General features: G+C 42.6%; 1 protein-coding gene across 6 annotated transcripts in view; it reads left to right on the top strand.

Annotated features, from left to right (window-relative positions):
* Positions 1-20,812, top strand: part of GPATCH2L (G-patch domain containing 2 like) — a 29,298-nt gene extending 8,486 nt beyond the window's left edge. For 2 of the 6 annotated variants that reach the window (XM_081913556.1, XM_081913557.1), the window contains exons 4-10: positions 1,362-1,538; positions 2,230-2,309; positions 6,308-6,375; positions 7,102-7,141; positions 9,381-9,466; positions 14,744-14,841; positions 20,441-20,812. In XM_081913556.1, coding sequence (XP_081769682.1) covers positions 1,362-1,538; positions 2,230-2,309; positions 6,308-6,375; positions 7,102-7,141; positions 9,381-9,466; positions 14,744-14,841; positions 20,441-20,514 — 623 coding nt within the window. In that variant the 3' untranslated portion in view covers positions 20,515-20,812. The remainder of the gene's footprint in view (positions 1-1,361; positions 1,539-2,229; positions 2,310-6,307; positions 6,376-7,101; positions 7,142-9,380; positions 9,467-14,743; positions 14,842-20,440) is intronic. The other 4 variants (XM_081913558.1, XR_014168800.1, XR_014168801.1 and 1 more) reach the window with 4 other exon arrangements.
* Positions 20,813-21,680: the final 868 nt, after the last annotated feature.

Raw genomic sequence — 21,680 nt, 5'->3', positions numbered from 1 at the left:
CGCCTAAAGATATGTAATGAAGGCATCCAGCTGAGCTTCCCTGGGGAGAGCGGTCTACAAATGAAGAACCACCACCAAAAAGGCCTGTTCTCATGGAGGAGGCACTTGAAGAAGGTCCTTGGATGATAATCGCAGACTAAAGCTTATTCCATAATAAATGTGTTAGTTTTTTAGCTGCTACAAGACTTTCTGTTAATTTAGATCATGACTCTTGTTCAGTATCAAAACAGTCCTTTTTTGTTACTTTCTAAATCATAATAAAACTGGAGAGCTAGCAAGCTGTCAGAGAATATTTAGTAGCATGCATGTTGAGAAATATAGAATATTAGAAAAAATGGCCAACTGCTCTCAGCACTGTCCTTTTTTCATGTGTAAGGATGAAGTAGAAAAGGCCACTACTCAGAGTTAATGTCCTAATTAGGTAAGTGCTAGACAATAGGAGTACCAGAGAATATTGGGTTTCATGTATTCTTAATTGGTCTTGAGAGAAAATTGTATGCCTTTTCTAAATGCTTATGTCTTGTGTTTGGTTTTGTTCAGTAAACTTGTAATTGTTCTTCTGTTGCAACAAATCTATGCCTTCCTTCAAAGCAGTGGTTTTCTCATGGGGCAGTTGCATTGTCTCAGCATTGAAATACTGTGTGTATTTGAGAAAATGTGACACCCCCCCACTTTTGAGAGTATTGTTTGGATCCCCCCCCCCAGTTTTTTGAAGGCTTTCAAATTCAGGTTGATTTTATATATAGTTGTATATATAGTTGTATAATAAGAATAATAATTTATTATTTCTACCCTGCCCATCTGACTGGGTTTCCCCAGCCACTCTGGGTGGCTTCCACAGAATATTAAAATACAATAGTCTATTAAACATTAAAAGGTTCCCTAAACAGGGCTGCCTTCAGATGTCTTCTAAAAGTCTGGTAGTTGTTTTTCTCTTTGACATCTGGTGGGAGGGTGTTCTACAGGGCGGGTGCCACTACTGAGAAGGCCCTCTGCCTGGTTCCCTGTAACTTGGCTTCTCGCAGGGAGGGAACGGCCAGAAGGCCCTCGGCGCTGGACCTCAGTGTCCGGGCAGAATGATGGGGGTGGAGACGCTCCTTCAGTGTTCTCGTGCTCAAACATAAAGGACAACTTCACCTTGGAACACAAACAATAACGTTCAGACATTTTGTAATACATGTAGGATAAAGTTCTGCGTTCTAGGTACATGAGCAAACATGATGGTTCTAGCTAGTATCTAGCAAGGAATATTCATAGAAGTGAATGCTGCTTATTTCATTGTTATAGCTTGGAGAGCACCAACAGTGTTCAAATGATGTTGATTTTTGTAGTGTTGGATCAGCTTTTTCCTTCTGTTTTAGGTGATGATGAACAGAGCGATTGGTTCTATGAGGGAGAATGTGTCTCAGGATTCACGGTCCCCAACCTCCTGCCCAAGTGGGGAACTGACCGCCAGTCTGACATGGAACGAATGGATTCCAGCCTTGAAAAAATCTCAGATCCAACATTCCTTCTGCCCTCTCGGCCAGCTACGAGAGGTGAGATCCTTCAGTAAATGTTGTGGAGATAGTTGACACAGTTGAAATGCTTGCGGGTAACATCTGGTTTTATGTGAGCAGACTCCTCCTTCCTCTTCCTACTTGTAGCTTCTAAAATCTGCTGGGGGGGGGTGTCTGGAGATGATATGGAGCTAGAAGGGGAGGAGTGGGGGAGAGAGGTTGTGCAGGTGGAAGTTCATTGTGCAGTCAGACAGACAGTGTATGTCAGTCAGATTCCTTAATAGATGTGTGAAATTTGTCACTCACCATGTAGCTGAGAAGCAAATACTAATTTATTGTGGATAAATGCAGGCTGACTTACAGAAAGGTGTTCTGACTATGTATGATTATGCCTATTATCCTAAGTAGCTTGGTCAATACGTTCAACTTTCAGTGCTCTTAGTGCGAGAATACTTCACACCCAGCATGCATTACAACAGTGTCAGAAGAGGGTGCTTTAACCCAGGCTGCCTTCTTGCCATATGGCTATGGTCACTCTTCATATAGGTTATGTAAATAGAGAGAAATACAGAGAGCATAACAGCATGCCCAAGCTCAATATTGTAAGTAGATTTGGAAATTGGAATGCAGCCTAGTTTCTTGTTTCTGTATTACAACTAGCTGTTTATTGTGGTCTTTGTTTTCGTAGTGTTCTGTCTTCAGCGTTCTCTTCTTTCCTCTCCCCACCCAGGGTTTCATGCCCGCTTGAACCGTCTTCCCAGTGTTCCTACCCGCTGCCTCAGGAAGGGCCGTAGGAGGCTGGTGAGCAAGGTATTGCTTTTTTGAGAATAGTAATTTGTTGGTGACTGCTGCATCACTTGCGGGAGATCTACCTGCAGCTGAAAGTGGACCATGCAACAATTTGCCCAGCCACATTTTCCATCTTTGACCTGTTTTCAATTCAGTTCGGGGTTGTATGTTCCTACTTGTGATTTTTTTGCCCCTGTCCACTTTTTGTGTTGTCTCCACCTTCAACTCTGTCCACCTGTAGCAGAGAGTCACAGAATCAGAAAACTGGGGAACCAGAAAACCAGATAATAAAATAATCATTAGGAGCTGGAACCCTTCCAATACATATTCTTTAATACTTAATATTAAAGACAGAAAATAAAGCTTTGATTGGTTATGATGGTTCCAACCAAAGCAGGAACATGTATATAATTTGACTGCAGTTTTTATATGATTGCTTAGCTGGAGAAAGTAGAATAAATAAAAAATGCAAGTGCTCCAAGAAAACCAGAAGTGCACTGCTTGAAGCTGGAGACACAAGTTGAAACATGATCCTGCAGGGGTAGGCAAGGAAAGAAGGAAAGGAGGTAGAAGCAGACCACTCCCAACACCTCTCCCAGGAAAGAGCATGAAATCCTGTTCAGGAGCTATTTTACAACTGGTTCAGAAGAGGAACAAATTTATCTTTGGGTTTTTCTTGGATTGACATCTGGTCCGATTCAGCAGTAAACAGCAGGTTTTCCTGGGGAAAGTGGTGGGACAAAATACCGTCTCGGGCCCTTGATGATAGATCGATACAAAATACGTGACCAAATCACAGGACAAACAAAAGTTTGAATGGGCCTTAAATTTGCTTCATGTGTTGACGTATGTCAAAACGTCTTAGTTACTTGCAAATAGTCATGGTACAGCTAATTTTAAGAAGTTAATAAGCTTCAGGAAACTAGATAATAGGACAGTGCTGAGGAAAGGAGGGTGGCTGACTATAAAAGTGCAGTATAATAATTAATAATAATAATAATAATAATAATAATAATAATAATAATATATTTATTTATATCCTGCCCATCTGGCTGGGTTTCCCCAGCCACTCTGGGTGGCTTCCAACTGAATATTAAAAGCAATACAGAACTGGAAGAGCCAGTTGTAAGGTGCAAGGAAGGAATTCCTGAAATGCAGTATTATTAGCTGGGGTGGAAGATTTTGTAATACTTTATAATATATAGTCACTGGTATATGGTATAAAACATGTGTTGTGTTGACTGCAGGGCTTCTGGTTTTGAGATATGCATCATAAGCACTTCTTGTCATTTGGCATTTGTATGGTAAAGCTGGAGTTCTGCAACCTCTGCTTTCTAAGCTTTAAGGGGCAGGTTGAATATAGTTTGCAGAGTTTGTTGTGGGAAGCTGGACCCTTTAAATAGTTTACTCACCTGGAGCTTTCGCTGAAGGAAAATTAATCCTTGTCTGAGTGGAAGTTGGAAGCTCTGTGGGTTGGATCCAGGCATCTCCCTCTGTAAACATAATTCCTTGTGTTTTTGGACAGGACTCTGATGTAGACTTTTCTGGAGGCAGGATGTGTGCATTTTAGCCAATTTCCTCTTGTACCACTTCCAACACTGGAGTGTAGGGTCTCCCAAACCTGGATAGCAGATATTTGGAGAGATGCACAAAGGGAAGGGAGCATGGGCAAAAGTTGCTTCTCGCCTCCTGCCTTGTGGAATTAGTAAAATTCCACTCAGTGTAACTCCAGATCTAGTCCTGTGCATTGGGGGTTTGCGTTCATAAAGCCTATATGTTAACTGGTTCATCTGTACAGGAGAGTAGTGTCCCTTCCTTTTTTGTTCTCTGTCTTTGACAGATTTTTCACACCCCAGCTCTATTAATCTTGCTAAGTTAAATACTGTTGAATTGCAGATTTAGTTGTGGTGAATACAGTGCCTTTGACTAGGCCACTGGAAAGAGCCCAGGGCCCTAAGCTTTTAGGAGGCACTTCTAATGAACCAAAATAAGAATAATATTTACTTGTTTAATTTATCTTCATCACCTTAAAGGGATCTATGTCATTTGCAGTGGAGGTCACTGCTCTCCCTCCCCCATTCTCTTCCAAATTGTAATAATAAATAATGAGTTTCATTCAAAGCTCCCCGCCAGCGAGCTGCTAATTACCCAAAGTACGGCTTGTAATTTACACAGTAATAAACCGTAAATTTAAACATTACGGCACTTTAAGTTAATAATTTCTCTACTGTAACAAATAGCCTATCTTTCACCCCTGCTGCTGCTTCCCCACAAACCTTGCATGTGATAGTGTTCAGAGTTCCTGGCCATAAGCTACCCATTGATGATCAGATCCTGATCCCAATCTCCTGGCAATTTGTTCTGTGTGGCAAGCAACCTCATGCACAGAACTGTGAGTATATGCAACTACAGGACACTGAGCTGAGTTTCTGAAAGCTATTTTATCGACAAAGAACATACCATTACCCTCTCTGTCTTGGGTACCTTTGCTTTTATTCATGTGAAATAATAAGTCTGGGGGTACCAGAAATGACTGCGAGCTGCCTCATGTGATTAATCACTTGTGAGGGATTGGTAATGTTTCAGATCGGAGGGCTGATCTTGGATGAGTGACCACATTTCTTATATTCTAATCCAGTCCTAGGTTTTTGTTGTTTTACATGCACAAACAAGAGCAGACTAATCAGTTTTTATATGGGACTTGCTCATTTACTCAAGATTGTTAAGTAGTTCTGGTTAACACAGGTAGAACATGATGTGACATACATACACTTAAAAAATTCCCCCACATGCAGCACCACTGAAGCACTTCAGCATCTGTTGACCCTAATGAACTGGAGCAGAAAATAAGTGAATTAAGACTCTTGTGGCTTTAGGTCAGAGCTTTTAAATAACCAAGATCAAAGCGGGTGGTCTTAAAGGTTCTTTTCCTACTTCCCTAAACAGAGCAGAAAAAATGCCAGCCAATGAAAGAAACACAGAAGGAACTTGAAGCAAGAGGAAATAAAATCCTCCTCACTTTCTGCACAATAACTTTAATAGGGATAGTGAATGTATGACACTTTAACATGTTCATGTGAATGTCTGAGATTTTATCTAGGAGTAAAATTTCCTGTTCTTTAATCACTCCCAGCAATATTCAGACTGAATCCATCATGTTCTTGAGACGTTGAACATACTGCGACTTCTAGCTATATGCTTATTGGACAATTCAGTAATATTTTGGCCCTTCTGGATAACTATGTCATAGGAAACAGAGAGACAGTGTTAGTTCTATGCAGTGTAGGAAACATGAATTTCCATTACATTTTTCTCTTATCAGCATGAAGGTTAATAATAATAATAATAATAATAATAATTTTTTATTATTTATACACCACCCATCTAGCTGTGTTTCCCCACTCTGGGCGGCTTCCAACAAAATATTAAAAACACATTAAAACATCAGTCATTAAACACTTCCTTAAACAGGGCTGCCTTCAGATGTTAACTTCTTGCAAGGCTGCTGGAGTCACACTTCTCAATTCCTCAGAGGGTAATGCATTTATTCTGACCCCATGTGAACAAGAATGCACTGTCTTATGGGTGTGTCATGTGTGTCTGTGCTGCCTGATTTTTGGAGGGAGAGTGCCTGAGGCTCATATTGCATGTGATAGCAGCAGACCTGTTTGTTTAAGCCTGAGTCTGCCCCAATCACACATAGAAATGGAGATAGGAGACCTAGTTTTAAGAGCATATGGGAAACATTGGTGAGAGGAACCAGACCTGCCTTTCTGCTGCAGCTTACCTTCCTGAAGTCCCTCTCAGCCAGGTTCTCTTCAGTATCCAACCCTGACAGTCCAGGTAACATACTATAGGGGATTAGCTGGGGGAGGGTACAGCTCCCAATACCTGTGTGCCCCTCTTCTCTTAAAATTTTTAAAACCCAGTTGAGGCAGGCCCAGATTTAAATAAATAGGCCATCCATTGCCATCTGCCATTGTAGCCTCAGCCCTCCCCCCTGTCACTTTGTGTTTCAGGAGACCATCATGAGTGCTATGGGCACTGAGAGGATTAGCCACATCATTGGTGATTCCTGCCAAAAAGAGTAAGCACCTGAATGCTGCTGACAGGTCTATAAGTCGGGGGAGGGGGAGGGGGAGGTTAATAATAGAGAATTTGCCCCTTCTCAACTTGCAGAGAGGATCCTCCCATTTTATTAGAAAGCCATCTCTTGAAGAAGGGATGATGTGCTTGCCTTTCTGTATTCCTGTTGCATTTCCTATCCTCTTCCCACTGTGCTAAAAAAAAGAAAGAAAAAAGGCCAGTGCAATGCTCCTGTCAATGTAATCATCTTCCTCATTCTTGCACTATGTGAATTGGCAAAATGCACAAGAACCCAGCATAGACTAATAAAAGAAACTTCAGTATTAGAAGTACCTGATCTGCTGGGCTATGGTAGGGAGGGTACCCAAGGTAGTCACCAGCTTCTGTTACTAATGAATTATCTACATTTCTGAATTAGTATATCCTCTTGGATATCACAAATGTGGGTGGGTGGATGAGCATGCCTGAAATTTCCCTTTTATATATGGGGTGCTGGTTTCCCTACTCTTTTTGCTGTTAATTTAAGTGTGGCACCCATTGGATTGAGTTTCTCTCATCCATTGATACCTAGATTAATTCCCCTCGTCTTAAACCTGTCTTCAATGCACCTGTCTTACATGGATGTTTAATCCTCTTCTTTTCTTCTCTGTGCATCTGTTTCCCCCTCCTTTTTTCCAATTCTTTTCTCATGCTTCCTCCAATTTCGTCTCTTCTACAATCTCTCTAGTTTCTGGTTGCCGTCAATGGGAATGAGAGATCGCAACCAGGTAAGATGGCTGTACTTTGCTTCTCTTGTATATTCTTACTTGATTTCTGTCTCTAGAAAGAATGAAGTCGTGGCCTCCAATTTATTTCACATTTGCAGCCTGTGTGCAAGGCCGAAAGACCTTCCTTTGGTCATACACTGTATGCTGGAAGACCTTACTTCACAATGACTCCTTGTATCAAACAGTTCCCTAGGGCCTAAAACTTTGGCCTTCTCCTACATTTCCCCTCTTTCTAGCTGCCTTTCCATCTAGCTTTCTGATTATTTAAAGCATTTTTGGGGTGCATTTTTCTATCTGTTCATTTTGAATCACCAATAAAGTGTAGTGGTTAGAGCATCAGACTAGGACCTGAGAATCCATGGTTCAAATCCCCTCTTGGCCATTAGCTCAGCTGGTGATTTTTAGGCTGAGAAATAGTGACTGACCCAACCCATTTCACAGGGTTATTGTGAGGATGAAATGAGGAGAGGGAGAAACATGTGCCACCTTGAGCTCCTTAAAGGAGAGGTGAGATGTAAATGTAAGAATAAATAAATTTTCATGCGATTTTCCAGAACATAGTGTCTTCTCCCTCTGCCCCTTTTAATTGTTTGTTCATTATCAATAACAACAACATTCTCTCCCTGTCTTCAAAAGAAGTCTTACTGCATTTGATAGTTGGTTTAACTTGGTTATTTAGCCATGCTGGTACTTTCTTAGCTGTGCTGGTAAGACAGAGAGAAAGCTGGTAATTCCAAGTGTATTTAGAGATGGTTTTCCCATGTTCTGGTTCCCACTGGTAATAGGGAGAGCCACTGAATATTTACACTTCAGTTCTCCCAATTAAATTTGCAGCCACAACTAACTTACACCAGTGTAAAAGGTCAATGGACTAACTCCTGAATGTACAGAGTTGTTGTTAGTTCAGTTACAATTTAATCAATTAGATTAGGTCTGTGTTCCTCATTTGATAGCAAAAAAATAAAATAAAAATCTCTTAATAAGCTCAAAAGTGTAGTTTAAAAACCTGCAGCGACGTACTTCATTTTGAACTCATCTGAAATCCATCTGAAAGTGAATCTGATTACAGTATGCCCAAACTTTTTCCAACCAGCTGTTCACATTATTTTGAAGTTCCTTGGGTTTTATAGTGAGCTTCCAGCAACTGGATAACTTATATGTTTATATTGTTCAAAAATAAAGTAAGAGGGCATCTATTTTTAAAGGAAATGGTGCTTTTTTGCAGTACACAGTCTAGCAATTTGAATTTCTTTGAAGTTTGGTTGGGAGCAAGTGGTAAGTGGCACTACAGCTGTTCAGAAGGTTGGAATTTGCAGGCTTCCATAGAGATAGTTGATAGGGTAAAAACTGACATCTTGCAATGCTGTAGTTTATTGGCGCTTTTCCTTACTATTTATTTAAGTTCTCTGTGATTGAAGATTGAACTGATCCAGCTGTTTAGCAGGGCCTTTCTGAGACTACGCTACAACAGATAGGTTGATGGGGAGTTGCATGTTAAAGTCTTCTCATGCACATGGGAGGAAGCCATTGAGTTCAGCTGTATCATTGACATGTTAATTTTGCACATGCAGGAAGAATGTCTGTAGGCATCCAACTGTTTAATTCACTCCTTCTGGACCACATGGACTGTATCATATGTTCTGTTAATGTTTGAATAGTGTTTAGGTTTTTTTTAAAGAACCTCAAGTGCTGCTCTCTTGCCTTTTAGAAGAAAATATTTCTCGTTGTGGTAAAAGTTCTTTTTCTGGAGAAATAAATGCAGTATGCTGTGATCATTGGTACTGTTGAAACTGATTGCTTCAATTGCTCACATCTCTGTAAAGAACAATTTGTTTCTGCAGTTGAGTTTTGCAAATGATCTTCTTGTGATGCTAAAGTGGCATCTATGCTGGTGGTTCTCAAGTGGACTATGATCAAAGAAACATCTCACAGTGAAGGTGGATGTCAATCTCCTTTGTACACAGCTCTGTACAAATGAAAACAGACCTAATTGGTAGAGGTTTTCTTTCTTTCTTGAGAGTGGAGAAAAGTGTTTTCTTCTCGACTAGGTGTGTTCAAAGTCCAGTTGGTTTTCTCCTCTAGATGAGTGAGCAGTGTGGCCTGGGCTCAGAAATTGGCCTGCCGCTACATATGGAATGTAAGACTCCAGATAATGTGAGAGACTGGGTAAAGATAGTACAACTGTATTCAGTGAACGTTACTTCACATGTTGTTAACCAATTCTCTCTTGTCTTTCCAGTTCAATCCACTATCTCCTCTCTATTCTTTGGATGTTCTTGCTGATGCTTCCCACCGAAGGTGCTCACCAGCACACTGCACAGCCAGGTAACCATCACCTTCTGCTTTCATTGTGAGGAATGGTATGGTATCTCTTGGTTTGTGGAGTCAGAAACAAATTGCATAGGTGACTTCCTTTTCTACTTCTTTGGGTTAAAACATTTTTATCCTGCTTTTCCTCAAGAGTCCAAGGCAGCAAACTAAATAAGAGATTTACAACAACCACAGAACTGCGCTGCAGCATAAAACAAATACCATTAAAAATACCCATTAAAATGATAATACTCTGTTGGTTTCTGTATTGAATTTGAATTGATTTTATGTATATGTTGTTAGTGTTACATGTGAACTGGGCCCATGAATTTGGATGACTGATACCTGGACAAGGAGCAGACTTTGTGTTGTGCATTAGAAAGCTCAATATAATAGCGAGGGAATAATTGAATAGGGAGGTTAAAGAAAATTTAAACGTGAGGAATGGCTCTATCCATTATTCAATTTAGCCTGGGAGTCTGAAGAAAATGCTAACTAAAAGTAGAAAATGTAAAAATCCAAAATAGCCACTTCAAATTATTGTCATGGGAGCGGACAACATATATTATATAAAGGATATTTTATTATTTAATCTGGTGCCTCAGTGAGGGATATGTGAGATTAGGAAGAAATTTTCATTTGAGATCTTTGAAGATTTCACTCTTGTTCTATAGTTCTGGCAGAATGTCATGACTGGTGATGAAATGTTGAGTGAAGTGGACTTGTGCTAGAGCAGGCATATCCAGCTCCCAAGAGACTGTGATCTACTCCCAGTATAAAAAAGTGGCAGTGATCTACCCATTGTCATTGGAGGGAGGAGGAGCATGCATGGGGTGAGTGGACTGCCCAGAATTGCTGAGCTTTTTTTAGGAGGAAAGTGCCCAGAGTTGCTGAGCTTTTTGGGGGAGGATTGCACAGAGGTTTTTTTTAGCTTTCCCCACATAACTTTTTGTACACGATAAGGATCCCGTGATCTACCAGGATCAGCTGGGGATCTACCAGTAGATCACGACCTACTGGTTGGACATCCCTGTGCTAGAGGGTCAAGAAGGTTTCATTTGCATTGCTAAAATGGAAAGATTCAGTATTATTTAACAACCCAGACTTGGGTGGGCAAATTCTACTGTAATATGTATCTTGTCTTGTCCTTTTTGAGCCATTTGTAATGTTTATTAAACCTATTGCTTCAGTACCTTGTTCACTTTTTTGTCATTTGGCACACATACTCTGTAGAGGTGTGTGGTTGGAAGTACCTTACCTAAGGCAGGGACTTGCTTAGATAACCTTAATGTTCTCTGCAGCTCTTATTCTGTTATGAAGATGAAAGCCAGTAGCTTAAACTTGTCAAGTTTCTGGTACTGAATTTAATTTGATTCCAAGTGATGTTTTTAAGCTTTAGGTCAGACATAGGCAGACTCGGCCGTCCAGATGTTTTGGGACTACAGCTCCCATCATCCCTGAACACTGGTTCTGTTAGCTAGGGATGATGGGAGTTGTAGTCCCAAAATATCTGGAGGGCCGAATTTGCCTATGCCTGCTTTAGGTCTTACTTTGTATTTCTGATGACGGACATCTGTGTATATATGCAGCTAGGTGAGCAAGTAAACATGTTTTGGGGCTTGTAACTTATGAGTGGGCCCTGCTAATGGGCGGAAATCAATTAGTCCCATCAGTGGAGGACCTGCATTAAGGAACTCCACTTTCCAAATTTGGCTTGTGAGGGGCGGTCAGTCTGGAGAACCCCTGGAATAGCATTCAGGGGAAGGAGTGGGGGAATTGTTCCTTCAGGCAAGCTGAAATGACAGCTGATCAGCTTAGCGCAAGGTGAATTCCTCCCATAATTTCCAAGCTTATTGAGGCTGTATTACTTATGAGATATAATATTCTGGCATGTAGCAGAAAGAAAAGCATCCTTCAAAAAGTGCAGCACCTTGGGCCATCGTTGCCCATACTAGCATTATGCCAGGTAAATTATTTCCCTACTGCTCAAACTGCCAGTTCTTATAAGCACTGTCTGCCTCCGGAAAGCCTTTCACAAATGTATTATGCAATTGGAAGCCCTGTTATCAGGCAAATTCTGTTTTTTTCACCTGTCTGCCTTAACCTATGTTTTCTTTACCTCCCTAGTGGTTTCCGGAGAAATTCATCTAGGTAGCATAGTCACTGTCTTGTAACCCATTGCTTCATTTAAACAGAGCCGCCAGCCAGATTGCTGAGTGTAGAGCCATGGGTGTGCGAGGAGCGGCTTTTTGGTGTCAAGGAGAAGCCTCTGCATGGAGGGTTCCTTGGAAGATGCAGTTAAAAGGCTGTATAAATTGTAGTATACCAAGACTTTCTTTTTAGCTGTCTGTCTGTGATGTGGTGAGACTTCTCTCAAAGTGTCAGAAGCAGCACTGGGAATTCCACACCCATCATTAGAAGTGGTGTGTGGGGGTGTGTGTTTGGTGACTCTGTTATCATTAGTAGTATAATTTTATTTTGCAAAGCGACGAGAGTCGTCCCCGTTCGTCGTCCCCCCCTGCTTTCCCTCCCTTTTTGCCATCCTCCTTGGGGATAGTTGGTGTATTAATTTGCTGTATTGCCTCCTGGCTGTTCCCAGGCTGTTTTGATTCTTCATCATGGAATTTTAATGGCCTGCCGCTTCTTGGGAGGCATGTGAGAGAGCGCATCTCAGGGACCGCTTTCCTTCTTTTCACATGCCTGTAATTGCGGCTCTTTTAAGAGCACAAAGCATTTACTAATCATGCCATGTCTGTTGTAGCTTCTGTTTGACAATGCACTTTTTAAAAGTGGAAAGCATGAAGAAGTTGGCATTGAGAATATGTTCCTCAGTACCAATGTGAATTGCATTGAGGTAGCAGGTTGAGCTTAGTGCTTTCCATGTATCTAGGTGGCAGAATAAAGGTTCCCTGTCTTTGTTTTTCTTGGAAATGCTTAGAGCAGGAAGCTTTTGTAGCCTAAAGCCTGGGCAGGTTTCTGGGGGCCACATTCCAGTGGTACATGGGACAGACGTGCACATTAGCTATATATTGCCCACACAAAAGTTGGCAGTTACAATTCTCCATCCAGGCAAGCAGAAGGCATTGCCAGAGGTCAAAGACATCTCAGCCAGGCAAAAGCACAGAGCATGCCCAGTGATGTCAGGAGAGTCCCAAGAGTCAGTTAGATGACTGGGGAGGGTTCACATTGGGCGCTTGGGCTTGAGCTTCCTCGTTCCTGGCTTAGGGCATTCATTGCCTTAGTGGTTGGCTAGTTGGCCATTTGGGATGGTACGGTTTCCTAAGCAGAGCCAAGCCTCCCAGTTCTTTCCACTGGTTAAGACCAGGTCTTATTAAGAGTCTGGTCTCAGTATGAGATCTGGCAAGTCCAAGTTAAGACATGATTAACAAGTCACCAGAGGAAATATAACCCATGAAGAGTGCTAAAGCAGAGCCCATACAGTGGCGGCCACAGATGAAAATCTCACTGCAGCATGATATACCATCAACCTACATTATGAAACCCACATTCAGAGTTGCATACAGTGGTAATGCATTAGGTGCCTTTCTGAACCCTTGGAAAACATTTTTCTTTCTGGTATGTGATTGTAAATGTAGTTTAAGGAGGGGACGCCAAGTAGACAACCAAACCATCTCTTTATCTGTGTCTGCTGTGCTGCCAAATGCGGGTGCTGCATCATCATAGGTAGCTCCATATTGGGAGTGTGTGTGTGTGTATGTATTAATCACTGACGGGTGCTAGTGGCCAGCATAATGGAAAAGAAATACAGAGACCTCTGTTGAAAGTTGCCCGTGAGTAATGTGAACATGTGTGGCAATGGTTCCATGCTGTTGTTTTGTTAAAAGCACATCTGATGCTGACTGTTGGAGAAGAGGGTGGAGATAATCTCCCTAGGGCTACAGTTTGGATAGGCCAGTCTGGTTGCCAGTCTCTCTAGTACATGTGTAGGGAATTTTTTTTTGAATGAATTGCTTATCCTTTGTTACCAGGACACTTTTCTGTGCTGTGCAATGGGTTAATCCTTGCATGCAAAGATGTTGTGTTCACTGGATGGGATGAGCAACTTGTAGTGATTTCTACCTATGATGTGCAGATCAGAATTGGGTGCCCAGCTGGCTGGTGGTGTTTCAAAGAGGAGAAGGATCTCTGTTCTCACTATTAATTTTGACCTTTGAAGGCATCAGAAATAGCCCCAGGTGGTACCTCAAGGCTTAGAAAAAGCACCTTTTATGCATCTGGTATTTGCAGTGGAAACTGTAAGTACAACTGCAACAGCTGAGCTGAATACTGTCACAGTAGCAATACCCTTGATAGGAAGTGTGTTCTACTGAATGTTTCCTTCTGCATGAGGATAGCTGAACTAATTATTTTCAAGGCGATCAGTTAATAAGCACATTTCCTTCCTTGCATTGGTACAATCCATATATTTTGCTTTCTAAAACGGGGAAAATACAAGAGCCTTCAACTGTATTATCAGTTTGAGGGTCTACAGAGAAGGCCTGAAAATTGAGGTTCTTAGAAAACTCATGAAATTCCTAAGTTTGATATTATAATAACAAAGGACCATATTTTTCAACTGAAACACTTTTCTGTTCTAAAGGGAATGCTTTGTATGGCTGTCTCTCAGAAGATCAATTGAAATTAAACATACATTTCAAGAAGGGTGCTTGTTTAATGTACAATAATACCTCTGTGAACGTCTGTCCTGTCGACCGTCCATTTCAGCAAACGTTCACGGCAAACCTGGAAGTACCAGAATGGGTTACTTCTGGGTTTGCCGCTTACGCATGTGCAGATGTGCTAAATTGCTCTTCGCGCATGCGCAGAGCGGCACTTTGGCGAGCATCCCTTTCGTGGAGCCTCCGGGGCTCCGGAACAAATCCTGGACTCAAAACAAGGTACCACTGTAGAGGATTCCTTGAGATGCCTAGTTCCATCTTGTTTGCATTATGCATAGGGGAAAACAAGGCTCACTTTTCTGGGGGAGTGGAGGGAGCTCTATTGCCAGCCTAAATATGATGATTCTAGTGTTCCAACCTAATGCTTATTAGACAAGAGAGTAAAACTTCACCTGCAGTTGGGAGTTTCCACCTCTGCAGATCAACCTTAAGATCTGTGTATGGTGTCCTGCTTTATGTGCCTGCCAGTGAAATCATTGAGGTTGGTGAGTTCATGAAGCAAGTCCTTCTTGTTATTTATTTTATAAAAAATAAATAATAAATAAAGGGACTGTCAGGATGGTGTTTGTTGCCCTAATTTTTTAATCATTATACTTTATTTCTTCCTTTTTAGGCAGACCAATATACATCTCGGACCCCCATGTTCAAGGGACATAAAGAGGAAGAGGAAGCCTGTAATGGCAACAGCCTCCCTTTCCAGCCCAACTTCAGGTAAATAGGCTAAACCTCAGTATAAATGGTTAGTGATTTAGGGGGCTACTGTTTTGAAAGAGCAGGAAAACATCTGAATTTTAAGAAAGACCTGCCCTTTCAGCTGTTCAGGCTTCCCAGGGCAGGGTTGTATCACTTGCATTGCACAAATGCCACATTTAGTATTGGATGCAGAAAGTTCATTTTCTACTCCTTGTGACTGTGGCAGTCAGTTGGATAATGCCTGATGAATAATCAAAAGGCAGCTTTTCTGCAGTTTGCTTGCTGTTAAAAAGTTCAGTAAAAAATTTTTTAGAAAACAATAATCAAAAGGCAGTGAGGGCACTCAGCTCCTGATGGCCAGGAATAGGGCTTAATAATATTTCCTTGCTCTTCTGCCTTCTGTGACTAGCAGGGGCAGAATTGGTCATGCAACCAAGTATATGCATGTTAATTTAGCTCATGTAATTTAGTTTGCAAAACTTGGCCTTCCTTTGCACATTAACATCACTTTTTTTTAAAAAAAAAGCACAGAGTTTACCCCAGCCTTTTCCAACCTAGTGACCTGTGGCTGTGCTACCTAAAGTTGATGGGAATTGTAGTCCAAACTATCTGGAAGCCAGCAGTTGCAAAGTCTGGTTGACACAGTCCAACTACTAGTAGTGAAGTGTTTGGAGAGCTTAAAGGAAATAGGACATGGATGCTGGCTTCTCCCTTGTGCCAATCTCTTGGTACTTTGCCTAAAGAGCATCTTACTCATTGAGAGAAACTGTTTTGTGCTTTGAGAGTATGCTTTATTTTCTTAAAGCAGAAGAAACAACATTTCTGGATGAGAGAGGAGTATGCTGGTATCCCAAGAAAATGTAGGTTATTGGATTGAAGGCCACCCACACATAAGAATAATCCAATATAATAGTAGTAGTAGTAAATAATAATAATAATAATAATAATAATAATAATAATAATAATATAATATACCACCCTTCATCCAAAGATCACAGGGCTGTTCACAACTTAAAAATACAAAATGAGAACACAAAATGCATAATAAAACAAAAGCAAACCAATAACTCCCGCCTCCCTAAACACATTTAAAAGGCCATAGAATATTCATCAGCTAAAGGCCTGATTATAGAGAAATATCTTCACCTGGTCCCTAAAGAAAAAGCATTAATTTTAACCAAAAAAGTGAACTCCCATTGATTAGCAAATGCTTGGACAGAACGAGGTAACAATTAATCCACTAGTAAGGATTAATTAAATAGAACCAGCTCCTTGGTTTGCCAGCACTGGTGCCTTCTTCATTGCCAATCTTGATGTTTTTTCCCCATATCTCTTGACCCTTGATGTTTCCGGTCTCTACACAGCTTTGTGTGTGTTCTGTTCAGGCATGCTTCCTCTACTCCAAATCCATATGCAGGCAGATCTACTACCCTTGTACTACTCCTACAGGCTCTAGTAACAAAATAAAACGTTGGTGTGGGTGGTAGTAGTAATCTTGCAATGCATATCTACCACAGGGCTGGCCCTACAATTAGCTACAGTGAGGTGACTGCCCCAGGCAGCAGATGATGCAGGTGTGTATGTAGAGAGGCGACAAACTGTTGAAATACAGAGCTGCATGTGCACCTTGTGTCCTGACACAAGCAGAATGTCTGCTCATGGAGCTCTCTGCATACGTGAATGTGCACACACTTCTTAAAGAATAGCAAAGAGGAGGAGCAGTCAGTGAGGCAGTGAGTGGAATGAGAAGAGTATTGCTAAACATTTGTCCATAGCAGTTGTCTCAGGAAGGTTTTATGGATCCTGTCTTGCACTAAGAAACCTGAAGTGCAGTGATACAGTGGTGCCCCGCAAGACGAACGCCTCGCAAGACGAAAAACCCGCTAGACGAAAGGGTTTTCCGTTTTGGAGGCGCTTCGCAAAACGAATTTCCCTATGGGCTTGCTTCGCAAGAAGAAAGCCCATAGGGAAATCTCTGGGGACCTCTTTTAAATGCTAGCGGTGGGGAGCAAAGCCTTTCCCCCCCCCCCTCCGGCCTTCAGAAGAGGTCCAGGAAGGCGGGCGGGGGGCAAACGTCTTTGCTCCCCCCGCCTGCCTTCAAAAGCCATCCGGGATAGCGGGAAGCGCTTCCCTGCTATCCCGGACTGCTTTTAAAATGCTGGCGGGGGGGGGGGAGCAAAGCCTTTCGGCCCCCGGTCCAGGACCTCTTCTGAAGGCGGGCGGGGGGCAAAAGTCTTTGTCCCCCCTGCCTGCCTTCCCGGGGGCTTTTAAATCGCCCCGGGACAGCGGAGAATTCCTCCGCTGTCCCGGGGCGATTTAAAAGCCCCTGGACGGCTTTTGAAGTCACAGTGTAGGGTGGAGAGAAAGAGACATATAGGCTGCCTGTGTGTATCTCTTCCCCCCAGCCAGCATGGTTAAATGGTCACATACAATGGGAGTTTAAGCTCAACAGCGTGTGGAGGATCACAGATTGGCCACCTCTATTTACAGTTTACAGTCAGCTGAGCTAGAAATGGCCTTCTCCTTTATTAGAAAAGAACGTGAGGGGAGAGATGAGAGCCAGTATTCCAAGGAAGCAAGATATCTTTCCGTGTTTTTGTGTGATACATGGGGCATGCACATCTCTGGCCAAAGGATTCTTCTCCCCCTGGCATGCTTTCAATCAGCACTGACTTGGACATTTCCTCTCTGACTAGCTTGTTGGACTCAATTTTCTTTCACTGTAAGAGCTAGCTTCACATGACGACTTTTTGTGTTGGCAGTGAAAGATTGGTGTGAGTCACCATTCAGGCCCAGGCCTGAGACCGAGGGGGGGTTGTACAAGCAAGGATGCCCCATTTGGACTAGACCCTGCCTCCAAAACAGATCTCTGGCTGAGCCCAACAGCTCTCATCTCACTTGTTGACCAGGTCCTGCTTCAGTGAACTCCTTTTATGCAACCCGTGTGCCCCAGAGAGGTGAAGGACACAGCCTGAGCTGGCTCCATCAGTCAGCAGAACAAATGGGCTTGCTCTGCCTAACATCGGGCCATCTCGGATTCCACCTCTTTTATAGAGATGAGTGATGAAGAGAGGCTCGTTCCGCTTTGCCGCTGTATTAATACACATCAGGGGCCAGCTCCCGGCACTAAATCACGCTACTGCATACATCTGTTATCGGACTCCTCACCACCGTGATGAACAAGACTGCAGATAGAGGCTTCCTCATGTCATTCTTTATAGGATTTTCCTAAAAGAATAAATAGCTCAAATCTCTGCCAACACTCTCCCCTGTCATTGTGATGAATTTAGCTTCTTTCTTAAACATGCAGCAACAAATCTTCCTTTGTCGTAGACCCCTCCCCCTCCCCACCTACAGAAAGTTTTGTTGAATTTGACTGAATTTAGATGATGATAGTCAGGCCACTTAAGATGCATCCAGTGGTGGCAACGGAAGCTGCAATCTGGAGGGTTGTTTTTTCTTTTAACCTAATATATATTTAGTGGTACCGGTACAAGGTCATGCCCACTTACTCTGGGTGAATCTGTAACTACAATTCCTTTTCAATCCCTAAGAAATGGTTCACACATGAGAACCCTATGTGACCGCCTCACGCTTCTAGAGCAGCTGCCATCCCTAAATATGGGGTTATTATATACACCACTGTTGCCACTCCACCGTGGAGACCCTAAGTCGCACTTGCACTTGCTTTTGCAGTTCCACATGCTCCCGGGGTAGTTGTGTGTGTAGGTCAGACACCACAAATAGTCCTCAATTGAAAGTATGGTAATGTTCTCCCTACTCTATTGCTGGGCAGCTGTTGAGTACTAGGATATTATGCAGGCTTAATAAAGGTAAAGGTACCCCTGCCCGTACGGGCCAGTCTTGACAGACTCTGGGGTTGTGCGCCCATCTCACTTAAGAGGCTGGGGGCCAGCGCTGTCCGGAGACACTTCCGGGTCACGTGGCCAGCGTGACATCGCTGCTCTGGCGAGCCAGAGCCGCACACGGAAACGCCGTTTACCTTCCCGCTGGTAAGCGGTCCCTATTTATCTACTTGCACCCGGAGGTGCTTTCGAACTGCTAGGTTGGCAGGCGCTGGGACCGAGCAGCGGGAGCGCACCCCGCCGCAGGGATTCGAACCGCAGACCTTTCGATCGGCAAGTCCTAGGCGTTGAGGCTTTAACCCACAGCGCCACCTGCGTCCCACTTATGCAGGCTTAATAGCAGGGTATTATAGCAGGCTTAATAGAATTTGATTCTTAACTAGACTTGGAGACTGCCCTGGCCCCTCAAAATTCCTCCCAAATCCACCTGAGAAACAGTTTTATGTTCCCTTGTTTTAGGCATGTCTCATAGCCTAACAGTTCCCCTTAGCTTTTAAGAATGTGAGCTGTATTTGGACCCTCTTGCATTTGCTCATGGTCTAGCTGTCTTCAAGGAGGAGCTGGTTTCATTAGTGTCCTTTTAGGCAATGTATATTCTTGCTCAATTTATTTCAGTCACTTCAGTGGGACGAATAAAAGGATTGCTAGTTTTCTTTCCACCGCTTTCCTGCAGCATAGGTAGACACTGCAAGGTGTGCTCAAGCTGCTTCAGTGACAATCGAGTGAACTTCATCCATTTTCTTTTGCGCAAGGCTGATTTCTCTTTTAGCAGGAGAGTTTGGCTGCATTTTTGACAAGTTTAAAATGGTGCTTAGACAGGTTCCCACCTTTATCCCTAAAGTTGTCGCTTCACTTTTTCCACAAGGAAAATGTGTTATTTCTTTCTGCCGACTGCATATTTGTGGCAGATCATGTATTCTTTGAAACAAGGGTCTTTAGAAGCAGAATAAAGAATCAAAAGCGAACAAGCAGGTGCAAATTTGTCCAAGCCTGATCACAGAATTTTGGCTGTTTGGGCAGAGAATTCAAATTTCCGTTTGATGCAGAATAAACACAACCTTGTGTATATTAAACACAGAACAGGGACTATTTATTTGGTCAGGTCACTTCCACAGCTAAGAGCAGAGGTGAGTATCTGGATGTTGCTGGACTACAATTCACATCATCCCCGACCAATGGCTATGCTGACAGGGACTCATGTTAGCTGTAGTCCAAGAACATCAGGAGAGCCGTGGGTTCCCCATTCCTGGGTTAGAGCAAAAGAAAGTCTTAACTGCTGGGAGCTCTCTAGTGCTGAAACCAGGAATGGTTTTCAGAAGCTCTGGAGTTATCCATATCATGCTTTAAATTGGCACTGTTCTCCCTTTCTGCCCACCCCCATGGCACCCTGCAGTCTGCATAAAGAGAAGGGTGCATTGATGTTTTTGTGTTTTTATTGTGACTGACCACCCCTTCCCTCCTCAGCAACACGCTGGCTGTGAGCAAGGCATTTATTGGCAGAGGGTGTGGCTTTCTACATAGCGTTTTGAAATGCAAATAATGAACAAATGAAACAACGCTTGGAATCTACATAGTATACTAGTCTTTTAGAGCCCTGTAAACCTGGCTGAAAGTAAATGAATAGGATAGGCAGTCATGGCAGTGGAAGCATACGGTGGATTTTGGCACCTAACAGTTGATGTGCAAATTGTACCTTGCTTTGATGTTCCTGTTCATTGTATTTCTCTCCCTTTGTTATTGTAATGTTCCAGCAGCTTTATCCATCCACATAGATACTTCAGACCCAGGCCCGCCTGTGCCACACTCCCAGAGGCACCAGAACTGACTGAACAGGCAGAAGCCATTCATCAGAGACACGCTGCAGCGCTACTACCCCAGGCAGCTTTCTAAGAAAATGCCACAGGAGATGGTCCTTGACTGCACTAGATGGAGGCAGCTCTTCCTTTGTCAACTAGTTGGGCTTTTTAATATGTTGGACTTTGGAGTACGTCAGAATTTTCCTTCCGGCAATAGCTATCTCTTCAGTGTTAGCATGTGACACACACCTCTGTCAGCATGATATGTTTACCCCACTCATCCTGCAAATCATGTTTGTATATCTATATAAAAACGCATAATCAGTGTTGGGGGTTTCCATATTTCCAGTGTTCCTGCTATTGCTATGCAAGTATTTGTCGCACACTCTCATTTCTAGCCCCAGAAGCTGCTTGGTGGCATATGCAAAATGGTATTTGGTTATTGCAGGCGCCTGTCTTTGTTGCAAAGCTCTTCATTTCTCAGACACATCTCAGTTGTTAGCAGAGTCCTGTGTTTAATAGAAGAAATTCTATTTTCAGTTCTTTGGGCAAGCTGAGCCTGTGTCTTTTGAAGGCATAAGACCCGAAAAGAAGCCAGCAGTGATCCCTGACCTAGAGTGGAGGTTAACAGGGGATAAACTGTTTTATCTGAACTGGGTAACTTGAATTTTATATTGGGAACATTTCCAAAAGCAACGTGTTGGTCGGTATTTTGAGGTTTGCTTCCCCCCCACTTTAATATAGCATTATTGTTTCAGTTTTTCCTCCTGTATCACTGGGGTATCCTAGTATTGCTTTTAAACTATGGTTCCTTCCTTGCGATCCTCTTTCCTGTGTATCCTACTGCATGAGCCAGTGGAACCATAAATGCAAAAATGGGACTCTCATGTCAGGAAGCTTTCCAATATATAACCTTAAAGCGAATGACAATGAAATGGACTCTACCAACAGTAGCTTTTTCTGTTTTGGAAACTATTACAGTATAAGAATCATTTGAGACAGTAACCTGAACTCCATAAGTTGCTATGAGAATAGCCGTTTAGATGTGTGGTTTCAAAATAGCCTTTGTGGATGACAACCACTTGCTCTGTTGTGTTCAAGCTGGGATGTTTCCTGCAGTATAAAAAAGGAATCTCCCTTTTTGGCAGTATGTCCTCAGAAGCGCATACTGTGTTTTATTCTACATTTCCTGATT

The sequence above is a fragment of the Podarcis melisellensis genome (assembly GCF_964234715.1).
Source record: "Podarcis melisellensis genome assembly, chromosome: 1".
In the NCBI taxonomy this organism is placed as follows: Eukaryota; Metazoa; Chordata; class Lepidosauria; order Squamata; family Lacertidae; genus Podarcis; species Podarcis melisellensis.
This window is presented reverse-complemented; position numbering and strand designations above follow the sequence as displayed.